Genomic DNA, 13,968 nt, shown 5'->3' with positions numbered 1-13,968 from the left:
AATACCAACAGCCGCGAGCAGGTGCTTAGAACTCAGGGTTTAAGCGTAACGGAAGGGGATGGAGAGATGGCTCGGCAGGCAAGGACACCTGCTGCTCTTGCGGAGGACAGGGTTCGAATCCCAGCCCTCATGGCGGCTCACAGCTGCTTATAACCCCAGGACACCGGAGTTTGGACCGCCAGGCACCGGCTAAAACTTGACCCCTTTTCGTCTTTTCGTCCTAGAGCAGGCAGGCGCTGGCGTGATAGCAGGCGGCAGCTCAGCCAGTTTGTGGCTGGAATGTAGACCTGAGGCCGGTTTCTCGGGCTTCCCGGGCAGTGGACTACATTCCCCAGAAACCACCCCACCCGTGCATAATGACAGGTCCGAAGATGGCAAGATACAACCTTCGCTTAGCCTAGGAAGGGCAGTAATGTAGGTCTCAGCATCGGCCATCTCGGCGTGCCCTGAAATCCCTGAAGCTCGCGTCAACAGATGTTAACGTTGTGCGTGGGGCGGTCCGTGTTGACGGAAGTAATGGAGTTTAAAGCTAGGGCCTCTAAATTGATAGCTGTCTGTCTGGCCTTTTGTTAAAAAGACTACACAGAGCTCGGACTACATTTCCCAGAATGCACCGCGACCAAGCAACTTCCGGGGAAGCCGGTTTCCGGCCCCCGATTGGCTTCAGGCCTGAATCCCTAGGTCGGGTTCCGGATTCTGTGATGCATGGCGGTTGCCGGGTTTGAGTGCAGCAGTCAGGATGGCTGCGCACGCCGGGCTCAGGGCCGAAGGGCTTCCTCGCCGAGCGCGGAGTTCTGAGGAGGACGCGGTGGTGTTCCGGGCTGGCGGGGTCGGGGTTAGTGTGGGAGCCTGGGGGTGAGTGGGTGCGGCGGGGTGCACACACTTGGGGGTCCCCGCGTGGGTTGCCCTGGCCTGTGGACGCATTCTGTGGTCAGTCAGAATGCGCGCGTGTGTGTGCGTGCGTGTGTGTGCATGGTCGTGTGTGTGCGTGCGTGTGTGTGTGCATGGTCGTGTGTGTGTGTGCGTGTGCGTGTGTGTGCATGGTCGTGTGTGTGTGTGCGTGTGCGTGCGTGTGCATGGTCGTGCGTGTGCATGTGTGTGTGCGTGTGTGTGCATGATCCTGTGCGCGTGCATGATCCTGTGTGTTTGTGTGTGTGTGTGCATGATCCTGTGCATGTGTGTGCATGATCCTGTGTGTGTGCATGATCCTGTGTGTGTGTGTGCATGATCCTGTGTGTGTGTGTGCATGATCCTGTGTGTGTGAGTGTATGATCCTGTGTGTGTGTGTGCATGATCCTGTGTGTGTGCATGATCCTGTGTGTGTGTGTGTATGATCCTGTGTGTGTGTGTGCATGATCCTGTGCGTGTGCATGATCCTGTGCATGTGTGTGTATGATACTGTGTGTGTGCATGCAAGTGTGCATACATAAGATAGCAGCCGCCCTGGTACCACGAAAGAGTGAGCATCAGTGTTTAATAATAAGACGCCGATTCTTTCTGAAAGTGAGGGTGAGGCAGAGGGAAGTGGTGGGTGAAATGGCAGACAGCCGGGTGGGGTCAGCAGAGGCGCAGCTGTCCAGAGCGCACAGCACTTTTTCCTGAGGCTCTGAATATGGTTCTACAGCGGGGCGTGTGCGTCCTCCATTCACCCACCGCTTCTAACTTCCAGGCCCGGCACATGCATCATGTGCGGGATTACAAGTGTGTGGCCACTCCTGGGTGCTGTCTATATATCTTTAAAAATTGCGCCGTGCGGTGGTGGCGCACGCCTTTAATGCCAGCACTCGGGAGGCAGAGGCAGGTGGATCGCTGTGAGTTCGAGGCCAGCCTGGTCTACAAAGCAAGTCCAGGACAGCCAGGGCTACACAGAGAGACCCTGTCTTGAAAAACATAAATAAATAAATAAATAAATAAATAAATAAATAAAAATTGCTGAGCTGTGCATAGTCTTTAATTTAATTGCTGGGCCCTGCAAGTCTTTAATCCTGGCGATCTGGGGGCAAAGACAGGCGCTCTCTGCGCGCTTGAGGCTACTTAATAAGTTCCAGGCCAGCCAGGGCTATAAAACAAGACCCTGTTTCAAAAAGCCAAAGTAAGTTAATTAGCTAACTTAAAACATTGACGGATAGCTTGGCTAGATAATACAGTCATTGATTCATTGCTTTCCCCACAAATATGTTAAATCTCATAATGGAAAAATGCAGTAAAACTTGAATTTCCTTTCAATTATAGGACCTTTTTAGCACAGCCCTCCATGGTTAAAATTAAAAACAACAACAACAACAACAACAACTTTATTTTATGTGCACGTGCCTTTGCCTGTGGATATGTACGGGTACCAAGTGCCTAGTTCCCCCAAAGAGGTCAGAAGAAAACATTAGATCTCCAGGAACTGGAGTTATGGATGTTTATGTACCATCGAAACCGGGGTCTTGTCTTGCAAGTTCAACAAGTGCTCTTAAATCACCCCCACCCCTCAGTCAGCGGTCCGAGGTTAATGGGGACTGTGTGCCAGGTTCCTCAGATGCTGGGTGTGGGCGTGTCTCACTGGCTGCCTGGTGAGCTGCCTCAGGCTTGTTATAGCCTCGACACTGTCTTCAGCATCACAGCTCAGCCCTTCGCAGAGGCTCCAGAGGAAAAAGAGTCAGTCGGTGCTGTAGTTCATTAGGCGTGGGCAGTAGGCGGCCCTGCCCCCGACAGACAGGTGCTGCTCATTGCTTTCGAAGGCTTCCATTTCTAGCTCTGTAGAGTTTTTGGAGGCATTTAGAGTAAATCAGAACAACCTTGTCTCATATCCTGACCTGTGGAATGATTATCTGTCTGTCTGTTTGCTTGCTTGTCTGTTTGTTTGTTTTTAAAAGCTGGGATTTAAAAAAAAGATTTATCTATTAATTATTATGTACACAGTGCTCTGCCTGCATGTACACCTGCAGGCCAGAAGAGGGCGCCAGATCTCACTATAGATGGCTGTGAGCCACCATGTGGTTGCTGGGAATTGAACTCAGGACCTCTGGAAGAGCAGTCAGTGCTCTTAACCTCTGAGCCACCTCTCCAGCCCTTGTTTGTTCCTTTATTGAGACAGGGTTTCTCTGTGTAGACGGGACTGGGCTCAAACTCACAGAGATCCGCCTGCCTCTGCCTCCCGAGTGCCACCACGCCCGGCTCCGCGTGGCCTTTTTTTCTGTCCATTTCCGCGGTGGCCTCATGCTTCTCTTCCGTGTCCTGTTTCCTCAGGACTCGGCGTCATCAAGGTAGGAGTCAAGAACAGGACGACAACAGGGCTCTCTCGGGAGTGTTTGCACCATGGCCCACGTGAGTTTGCATCGTCTCAAAAGTAGCTAATTCCCCCCGTGGGACTTCTCTTGTTCTGCAGCCATGTACGCAGGTCACTCCCAGGCGGGCAGCGGCGTCGGGCGGTCCCTGCAGGGCTCGCTTTCCTCAGCTAACCGTCCGCAGCTCCCCCACGTGCAGTCCTGTGGTATAAACGTGAAAGCACCTAGTCGGGAGGAAAACATCTCTGTAGGAGGAGTCCCTTTTTTGTTTTTTTGAGACAGGGTCTCTCTGTGTAGCCTTGGCTGTCCTGGACTCACTTTGTAGACCAGGCTGGCCTCAAACTCACAGCGATCTGCTGCCTCTGCCTCCCGAGTGCTGGGATTAAAGGCGTGCGCCGCCACCACGTCAGGCCTAGACAGTGTCACTTTAAATAGACATGTTGAGAAGAGACCGGGCGCTTTTCACTTGCTCTCCGTACAGTCTGGAGCCTTCGGTCACTGAGGATGGGACTCAGTGCTGTTCCGGGCCTGTTTCAGTGTGCGCCTCTCTCTTGATGCATTTACAGGTTCTAGCGGGGACACTGAGCGCACAGAGCCCTGGGGTCGGCAAGCAGTCAGCCGACTGACCTCGCCTACCGGGACCAAAACGTTCTGCTCAGGGAAATTAGTGTTTATTTTGGGACTATATCTCTATAAAGAATTCCTTAAATTTAAACTGATGAAAAATTCAACTAAAAGTACCTTCCACTAAAAAAACAAACAACAAAGTGGAAGTGGTGGTGGCGCACGCCTTTAATCCCAGCACTCGGGAGGCAGAGGCAGGGGGATCACTGTGAGTTCGAGGCCAGCCTGGTCTACAAAGTGAGTCCAGGACAGCCAGAGCTACACAGAGAGACCCTGTCTTGAAAAAACCAACAAAACAGAAACCTAAAAATACTAAAAAGAACAAACAACAAAACCAACAGTCCATAAAATGACAACATTTTCTCGTGTTTTACGTATTATCAGGAGTTAGGGACTTCGGACAGGTGTCTTTTCTGGGCTGCCGTCCTCTTGTCCTGGTGTTCCTTATATGAAGCCAGTAAGGATGTTGTGACCAAGCAGCCGTTTGGTTTTATATTTTAGTTTGTAGTGTGTATGTAGGGGGGGGCAGTGGAGTGGAGGCTGGAAGGGCGTGTGGGAGGAAGGGCGTGTGGGAGGAAGGGCGTGTGGGAGGACGGGCGTGTGGGAGGACGGGCGTGTGGGAGGACGGGCGTGTGGGAGGACGGGCGTGTGGGAGGACGGGCGCTCGGGACGGGACAGGCGCTCGGGACGGGCGCTGGGAGCTGAGTTCAGGTCCCTCTAGAAGAGCAGCGAGCTCTCGACCCCTGGGCCGCCTCCCCAGTCCCCAGAGCACTCAGCTGCATTTGTCACGCGTAGTTCCGTGTCCCTTTCTCCCACACTGCAAACCGCCAGGATTTTGCTCGTCATGCATCGCGTTCGAGGCTCCGCCCTTCTTCCTTCCAGCGGAGACGTCTGTTTTCCGGGTACCGTTGACACCGGGTTTGTCCTCCGGCAGGTGATGACGTTCAGCGACGTGGCTGTGGACTTCTCTGAGGAGGAGTGGCGGTGCCTGACCCCGGAGCAGCGGAGTCTGTACCGAGACGTGATGCTGGAGAACTACAGCCACCTCGTCGCCGTCGGTGAGGCTCGATCCCCGCAAATCCATGGGTTCTCTACTGTCAATTAGTGACATTTAAACAAAACAAACAAACAAACAAAAACCGAATGTTAGCCACGTGGCGGCGCACGCCTTTAATCCCAGCACTCGGGAGGCAGAGGCAGGCAGATCGCTGTGAGTTCGAGGTCAGCTTGGTCTACAAAGTGAGTCCAGGACAGCCAGGGCTACACAGAGAAACCCTGTCTCGAAAAACCAAAAATAAAACAAACAAACAAACAAACAAACAAAAACCAGAAGCGAACATTGGGGAGATTCTTCTGGAAAATTGGCTTGTGGTTTTTGCAAAAACCATTGGGAATTCCCTCCTCCTCATCTTCACAAAATGCTGTATGTTTTTTCCCTTGCCCTCCTGTCATTGTCACTCGTCCTTTGTTACCAAGGCACCACATGAAACGTGTAGCGTTCCTCCCCGCGTGGTCACCTTCCGTAATTTGTCTTGCATGCAGGAATTTGCATTTATCAGCCAAGTACGTTCCCCGAGGCGGAGAAAGAGCAAGATGTGCCCGTGGATTGGGGCAGCGAGACAAGGTTTTGCGCAGGTAAATGAGGGCCCCCAGCTGTCAGCGGGTGGGCAGCACCCGGCATACACTGGTCAGGACAGCCGCTCCTCCTTGAATGGATGGCTTTTCACAGAGGCTCGGCTGCATCGCCTTCAGTCGGGAGTCACTCTCAGCTCTGTCAGCTTCCTTGTCCCCAGTGGGACTCAAAGCGCAGAGCCTCCCCACCCCCCAATGCCCCACCCCACCCCCACCCCTGCCCCTGTGCTCACGACATCATGAGTGGCGGGGGTCAAATGCTTCCGTCACTGGCTCTGACTTTCCCTTTTCCCTTTTAGGTTTCTATAAATGTTGCCATGATCCAAGACTTTGTAACACATTTTAGCTTGCTTTAGCTTTTCCTTCTTGCTGTGTGCTGCCACAGGCTGCCTTCGTGAATTGCCCAGCCTCTTTCTCCTTCCTGTGTGTTTCCTGAACACATTAGGGCATTCTTTAACCCACGCTCACTAGTGTTCTAATTTCACTCTGACTCACTAGTGCTGTGCGCCTTGTAGCCTTTTCTGTGATAGGAGCATAGGCAGAAGGTGTATAATGGGCCGGCTGGTGGCTAGAAGTCTGAATAAATCACTAAAAACCAGATAAACCGCCTGCAAAGGGCTTATGGCCAAATAAGGCCCTCCAGGAGCCAGCACAGCAGAGGCGAGCCCGGCAGCCGCCGCCCGGCGAGGAAGGCCTTTGCCAGTCGCTGAGCACGTCCCCGGCCAGGTGGAATATACTGTACCAGGACACACAGGACGGCTGAGCTTGCTTCTTCCTTACGGTCTTCTGAGGTAAAGGTGCTCCCGAGCGCCTTGAGAGCCATGATCAGAGACAAGAACCAGCTTCTCAAAGTTGTAGTACAACTTCCGTGTCTGCTGTGGTACGTGCATGCCCACAGACAGACAGACAGACACACACACACACACACACACACACAGACAGAGACATACAATGAGTGTCATATGTCCACTGGCATGTGTGTATTCAGTCTGCCTGTCACTCTCTTTCTCTACACATATAATTAATAAGGATGATGATGATGATAATAATAATAATGATTTAAAAAGAAATGTGTCTTTGACTGAGCCAGCGTGGGTATGATTTTTGTCTTCTATGTACAAAAAGCCACGTAGGAGCTAAAAAGATGGTTCAGTGGATAAAAGCACTGGCTGCTCTTAAAGCGGACCCAGGTTTGATTTCTAGTGTCCACATGGTGCCTCACAGCTGCCCGACTCCAGTCCTAGGGGGTCTCTGGCATTTCCGGTCTCCCTAGGTACAAGCACACACATAATATATAGACATAAGGGCAGGCAGACAGTCATATGCATAAAATAAATGCATAAATTCTTAAAAGCCACAAAGGAAGCAGCCAGTGTAGTCATTAATAGGGCAGTGGAAAGGAAGGAAGCGGAGCTTGTGAGCTTGTTACATTGTTGTTACATCCTTGTGGCTGTTACATCCTTGCGACTGTTACATCCTTGGGACTGTTACATCCTTGTGGCTGTTACATCCTTGTGGCTGTTACATCCTTGTGACGTTGTTGTTGTTGTTGTTGTTACTGGAGTATCCATTTGTGTTTCTCAGCCCCTGGGTTTGTAAAATCTTAGTCTCTTCTAAGCACCCTCCCTCTCTTTTTTTTAGCTCTCTGAAATTTCCGGGTTTTTGTTTTTGTCCTCCTCAATATTGTCCAGGTTTCAGGTTTTGTTGTTACTGTTTTATTTCATTTTTTAAAGACATTCCTTGTGCGATTTCCTTTAACATTTGCTTTTGAGGGCACTTGGTTTTCTTTGTGGATAATGGAGCAGTATATATATTTACATCCTTACCTTTCAGATATAGATTCCGTGTGGCAGCTGAAGAAAGTCCTGCCAAAAAATCGCATGTGTGCAAGTCAGCCGTCCCGGTGGGAGGCGATGGAAGCCGGCCCAGGCCACAGGCTTGACAGCTCATGTCCCGGAGCTGACTGGGAAAGCAAAAGTCAGGCTGGAACACAGAGTGCGACCCAAGAGGGACGCTGTAAGCAAACGACGCTCCCCTGTGGAAAGTCGCCCTTCCTCAGTCTGCTCACAGCTTTTAATCAGTGTCCAGGACTGACCACAGGAGAGAAAGCGAATGAACTCAAATCCGAAAAATCCCTCGGTTTTTCCCCAGACCCCACCCAACCTGAGTTCATCCACGCAGAAGATAAATTCGGGGAAGACGCGAAATGCGAGCAGACCTTTCCCCCGGGTTCGAAGCCGCCTCGGTCCCGCGCGGCTCCCGCCGGCAAGAAGACGTTTCGGTGTGACGAGTGCGGCAAGGCTTTCAGCTTCCGTTCCAGCCTGGCCGGCCACAGGAGGATCCACACCGGGGAAAAGCCCTTCCAGTGCAAGGAGTGCGGGAAAGCCTTCCGCTTCCACTCGCTCCTCAGCGTCCACCTTCGCGCGCACACCGGGGAGAAGTCGTACGCGTGTAAGGAGTGCGGCAAGTACTTTAACTACAGCTCGGACCTGACCCGGCACGTGCGCACGCACACCGGGGAGAAGCCGTACCCGTGCGCCGCGTGCGGCAAGGCCTTCAGCTGCGGCTCGGACCTGACGCGCCACGCGCGGATCCACACGGGCGAGAAGCCGTACGCGTGCGGCGAGTGCGGCAAGGCCTTCGTCCAGCAGTCGCACCTCATCAAGCACCAGCGGACGCACACGGGCGAGAAGCCCTACGCGTGCAAGGAGTGCGGCAAGGCCTTCGCGTGCGGCTCGCAGCTGAGCCAGCACAGCAAGGTGCACACGGGGGCCAGGCCGCCGCCCCGGTGCAAGGAGTGCAAGGGCTGCTTCAGCTCCGCCCTGGGCCACACGCGGCGGCAGCTGGCGCACCTCGGGGAGGCTCTCTTCGAGGACAAGGAGAACGGGGAGGCGCCCTTCCCGGACGCGGGGCTCCTCGCTCGGCACCAGGCCGCCCACGCCGCCGCCAGGAAGATGTACGCGTGCAAAGGGTGCGGCAGGGCGTTCAGCCTGCGCGCCATCGTCAGCGGCCTGCAGAAGCTGCACAGCGGGGACAAGCTGTGTAAGTGCGGGGACTGCGACAAGTCCTTCCGCTGCCCCTCGGACCTCGCCCGGCACCAGAAGATCCACACGGGCGAGAAGCCCTACGTGTGCAAGGAGTGCGGCAAGGGCTTCATCTGCAGGTCCGACCTCGGCCGGCACCAGCGCGTGCACAGCGGCGTGAAGCCCTACGTGTGCCCCGAGTGCGGCAAGGCCTTCACGCGCGGCGCCCACCTGACGCAGCATCAGAAAGTGCACGGGAAGAAGGCGCACGGCTTCAGCGAGGGGGACACGGCCCTCGGCTCTGGCTTAGAAGCCACCCCGCGATCCCCGGCGGACCCTGGTGACAAATGCTGGGCCAGCAAGGGCTACGGAGGGACCTTCCTTCCCGGCCCGGCCCTGACTGGGTTCCAGACCGCGGAGACAGCGTCGTGTGACCGTAAGGACGGCTGGCCTTCAGGCGACAGCGGGCGGAAGGCAGCGCCCACCCGGGAGAGACGCTTCCAGTGCGAGCAGTGCCCCAAGGCCTTTCGGTACAGCTCGGAGCTCACGCGCCACCAGCGCCTGCACACGGGCGAGAAGCCCTACAAGTGCCCGCAGTGCTGGAAGGCCTTCGCCTCCGCCTCCGACCTTGCTCGGCACCAGAGGATCCACACGGGCGAGAGGCCCTACGCGTGCGGCGAGTGCGGCAAGGGCTTCATCCAGCAGTCGCACCTCATCAAGCACCAGCGGATTCACAGCGCCGAGCAGCCCAGGGCCGCGGCGGGGGGCGCGGGCAAGCAGCCGCCTCCTCCTCCTTCTTCGCTCGGCAGCCAGATGCTGTTGGACATGCGAGAGTTGACGCTCGTCAACAACCTCATCAACCTGCGGAGCGTCGGGAAGATTCTGCTCATGGCGCAGCTCAGTCAGCGGCAGGGGGTTGGTTCTGACGAGAAGTCGAGTTGAGGCTGAGACCCTGGGAAAGGCTCTCTCCGCGCCTCGGCTCTTCCTCGGCGCCACCGTGTGTACATCCACGGGAAACGTAAGACTGCGATGGGGAAAGCCTTGGGCTGTAACTTGGACGCCTCTGTCCAAGTCAGTTGGTTCGTGGGGGCAAAACCTACAAGTCAGCCATATGGAGACTTTCCTGGGTTCATATCTTGCTCAAAGTGAGAAAAGTCATAAGAAACTATGAACACAGGAGCATGGGAGACCTTTCTCGATGGTTCAGAATTTAATAGGCACCTATGAAGTCACGCTCGCTGGGAAAGCTGAACTCAAGGAATGTGGGGACAGGGTGTGGTTCCATACTTAGTGGGGGGAAGTACTCAGAGGAGGCTAAGAGTGTGCAAACGCCTCTCAGATTCCCAGCTCCGCACCGTGTATTGGCGGGAACTGTGGCTCCCTCAGGGGTGTGGGAAATCTTTGCCTTACACTCGCCTCTTTTTTTTTTTTGGTTTTTCGAGACAGGGTTTCTCTGTGTAGCCCTGGCTGTCCTGGACTCGCTTTGTAGACCAGGCTGGCTTCGAACTCACAGCGATCCACCTGCCTCAGCCTCCCGAGCGCTGGGATTAAAGGCGTGCGCCACCACGCCCGGCTACACTCGCCTCTTATATGACAGGAAGTGATTTTGCTCCTGTGTAAACTTGAGTCAACAACTGGACATGTATGCTTTCGGTGAGGTGTGTAATGCACAGCCTGCGTGTGCTGCACAAGCGTTCTCGTTTCTCTGCTGCAAACCCAGCGGAAATCCATGAGGATAAATAGTTCGAGAAGCTATTTTTCCAAGAGCTTACTTTTTTTTTTTTTTTTTTTTTTTTTGGTTTTTTGAGACAGGGTCTCTCTGTGTAGCCTTGGCTGTCCTGGACTCGCTTTGTAGACCAGGCTGGCCTCGAACTCACAGCGATCCGCCTGCCTCTGCCTCCCGACTGCTGGGATTAAAGGCGTGTGCCACCACGCCCGGCTAAGAGCTTACTTTTTTCACTACTATATCCTGTAACACAAAGTCAAGAAAGGCTAATTTATTTCTAACTCATCGAGTTAATTTCCAAAACCCCTCAGATGTAATCCCAGAAGACCTTTTGGCAAAATAACGCCAATCATCCAAAGTGATGATGTGATTTATGTTCATTCAGGAAAACCGCTGCTGGTGGGTTGTTATTGATGTACTGTAAGGATGCCTCATAGGAGAGGTGGCATGCAGCTCTATTTTAGAGTATTTGCAGTGACATGTAGATGTGTAAAACATGAGACATGATTTTTATATGTGGATTACTTATTTTCTAGGCAAACCTAGAAGTGCTTGCTTTTTAAATACAACATAGAAAGTCCAAAAGAATTTTTTTTTAAAAAAAAAAAAATTCAGAATTACATTTTAAGTTCTATGAGGGCTGGAGATGTAGCTCAGTTGGTAAGAACGCTTGCCTGGCGTGCGTGCGTGCGTGCGTGCGTGCGTGCGTGCGTGCGTGCGTGCGTGCGTGCGTGCGTGCGTGCGTGCGTGCGTGCGTGCGTGCGTGCGTGCGTGCGTGCGTGCGTGCGTGCGTGCGTGCGTGCGTGCGTGCGTGCGTGCGTGCGTGCGTGCGTGCGTGCGTGCGTGCGTGCGTGCGTGCGTGCGTGCGTGCGTGCGTGCGTGCGTGCGTGCGTGCGTGCGTGCGTGCGTGCGTGCGTGCGTGCGTGCGTGCGTGCGTGCGTGCGTGCGTGCGTGCGTGCGTGCGTGCGTGCGTGCGTGCGTGCGTGCGTGCGTGCGTGCGTGCGTGCGGCCGGCCCTGAGTCTGATTCCCAGCACTGCACAGCCCGGCATCGGGGCCTAAGCTCTAATTCCAGGACTCAGAAGTTCGAGTTGAACTATGTAGCCTGAGTCTGTGTCTCAAAGGAAAAAGAAAAACATCGACTATGGTTACAGGAGATACATAATATATATTTATGTGTCTTTACCGTAGAAGGAAAGCAAGCCCCAGGAAAGGGTAAGCCTTATTTAGCATCACTCATATATTTGAAAGGTTTCCTTTATAAAGGTAAATAAAAGATCACAGAAGAGGTGAGCTAGCTACTTGCTGACGCTTTCCTGTGGGTGGATGGCAATTCTGAACGATGCAAATGTGCGTGTAGTTGAGCACTACGCGTGGCTCGGGAGCGGAGCTTGGTACCGTCAGGACCCCGTGTTAAGCAACCGTGAGTAAATGTGCATATAGGACATTTAAGTGCGTTTCATGTGCGTTTCTGAAACCGTCCTCATCTTTGGACTTTTCAACTTGGGGTAATTTTGTCGTGTATCTTGTCTGTAATAAAGCCCTTCACTGTAATAAAGCCGTGCTCAATCATACGGTCCTGATCCATTTTTTAAAGATAATTTATGCAAATGTTTGCTGTCACACTCCCTGGTGCACTGTGTAAACAAGTGCTGATTTCTGTGGGACAGAGCTGTGAACGGGGCGGGACTTTGGTATTGTAACGAGGCCTCGACTGCCTCCATCACCTTCCGTTTGGCTTTATAAAGAGCAAAGTAGAGAGGCTAGGTGGGACATCTGCCAGGAGCTCTGGGAAAGAACCAGACATGGGGGGAAGAAACAGGTGCTGGCACTGAGGGGACGTCACGCGTTGTGGTGCAGAACGTAGATTAGTATACCCGGGTTGACTTAATAGGAGCTCATTGGGAACAAGCCTAGGCTAAGGCCAAGCTTTCATACTAATTAAAAGTCTCTGTGTCGTTACCTGGGCGGCTGCTGGGTGGAGACAGTTCAGTGATAGATGTTTGTGTGTCTGTGCACGTCTCAAAAAACGACCAAGAGTGGAGTTTGTCTTCCAGTCTATATGTGCACACAAACACATACACCGTAAACACAATAAGGAAGCCCACTGAAGTAAGAGCTAAGAAACTGTACATTTAATTTAGAAAAGAACCAATTCCAGCCAGGCGGTGGCGGCGCATGACTGTAGTCCCAGCACACAGGAGGCAGAGGCAGGCGGATCACTATGAGCTTGAGGCCAGCCTGGGCTACAAAGGGAGTCCAGGGCTGCTAGGGCTACACAGAGAGACCCTGTCTTGGAGAGGGGATCCAATTCCAAGAAGGCATGGAATTAATAGTTTAAAGTATTCTTATGCATGCATGTAATATATCCTGACCATATTCAGCCCGTTCCTGTCTCTTACCCTGCTCCCAACAAGTCCAGTCTCAAAACAACAACAAAAAGGTCAGGGGTCTGAAAGAGGGCTATGTCATTGTTAGACTGTTTCCTGCAGATCCAGCAGCATTGAGTTCCCTGAGGGCAAGTTTGGTTTTTGCTGTCAGGATATCTAATTTCTTGTTTCTTCTTTGCATACGACTACTTAACAAACTTTGACCAACAACCAACCAACGACACCCGCCCTACCCCACCCCCCCAGAGCCCTAGCGTTTACATACTCTCTGAAAAGTTCCCAGGATTTCAAATATCACGCAGTCGCAGAAGCCATCCGCAGGTGGCCAAAGCACAACTGCGCCGGAGCACGAGGCAAATCACTGCTGCCAAGCACCCGTATCCCCATACCAGGGATTAAAATGAAAACATAGTATTTCTGTGTGGTTTTGTTTTTTGTGGGTTTTTTTGTTTTTGTTTTTCCGAGACAGGGTTTCTCTGTGTAGCCCTGGCTGTCCTGGACTCACTTTGTAGACCAGGCTGGCCTCGAACTCACAGCAATCCACCTGCCTCTGCCTCCCGAGCGCCACCATCACCCAGCTCTAGGTACAAGTTTTAAGAGAAAAACATGTCATCAATAATGCTGCTGTAACTCCCTCTCATACAACAGAGTTTGTCTGATTTTGTGATAATTGCTTTTATGGTTATGAAGTAATTTTTCTTCTTACAGAAGAACTTTGTTTTAGGAAATATAATAAAAAGGCTGAGAGAAAAAATAAAGTGTTGGCTGTTGGGAGTAAGAGCTTCTGCTCCATGCACCAAATATGTCCCTTGACTGTATGTATGTGTGTGTGAATCTGCTGTAGCACACTGGAGCCTGCTTTACCGCTTAGCTTCACCCCTGTGTGTGTGTGTGTGTGTGTGTGTGTGTGTGTGTGTGTGGTGTGAGTGTGTGTGCTTCTTTTATCCTTTCTCACTTCCTTCTCACCAGCCCCCACCAGGATCCATCACCCCGACCCCTAAGGAGTTAGAGGGAGTTCAGAGTTTCTTGTCAGTGACAGATAGTATTGGCCTTGAGTTCAGACGCCTGGAGCTAACAGCTTTTGGCTTCTTTTGCCAACTCTACCTCCAACCTCAGCTTAACCCTGTGTCAAAGCTGGCTTTTGAAGTGAAGTAGCTAACAACAATCTGAACGCCCAGTTACCAGGTTGATATGCACTTGTGGCTGCCGTGGGCACCAGGTACCCACATGCAGAGGCACACACGTAGTCCACATACATACACGCAGAGAAAACCATACACATTAAAGCTAACTGTGACAGAGG

At 52.8% G+C, this 13,968-nt stretch overlaps 1 protein-coding gene across 1 annotated transcript; it reads left to right on the top strand.

The window, feature by feature from the left end:
• The first annotated feature begins 671 nt into the window (after nt 1–671).
• On the top strand, nt 672–10,145 carry LOC311591506 (uncharacterized protein). Its single transcript, XM_084771180.1, has 5 exons — nt 672–835; nt 3,235–3,312; nt 4,831–4,954; nt 5,439–5,531; nt 7,362–10,145. Exons 2-5 carry the CDS (start codon nt 3,304–3,306, stop codon nt 9,491–9,493), a joined length of 2,358 nt encoding a protein of 785 aa, XP_084627306.1. The 5' UTR covers nt 672–835; nt 3,235–3,303; the 3' UTR covers nt 9,494–10,145.
• Nucleotides 10,146–13,968: the final 3,823 nt, after the last annotated feature.

The sequence above is a fragment of the Acomys minous genome, assembly GCF_964271855.1.
Source record: "Acomys minous genome assembly, chromosome: 20".
Classification (NCBI taxonomy): domain Eukaryota; kingdom Metazoa; phylum Chordata; class Mammalia; order Rodentia; family Muridae; genus Acomys; species Acomys minous.
Note: the sequence above shows the minus strand (reverse complement) of the source record. Positions and strands in the feature narration are given on the sequence as shown.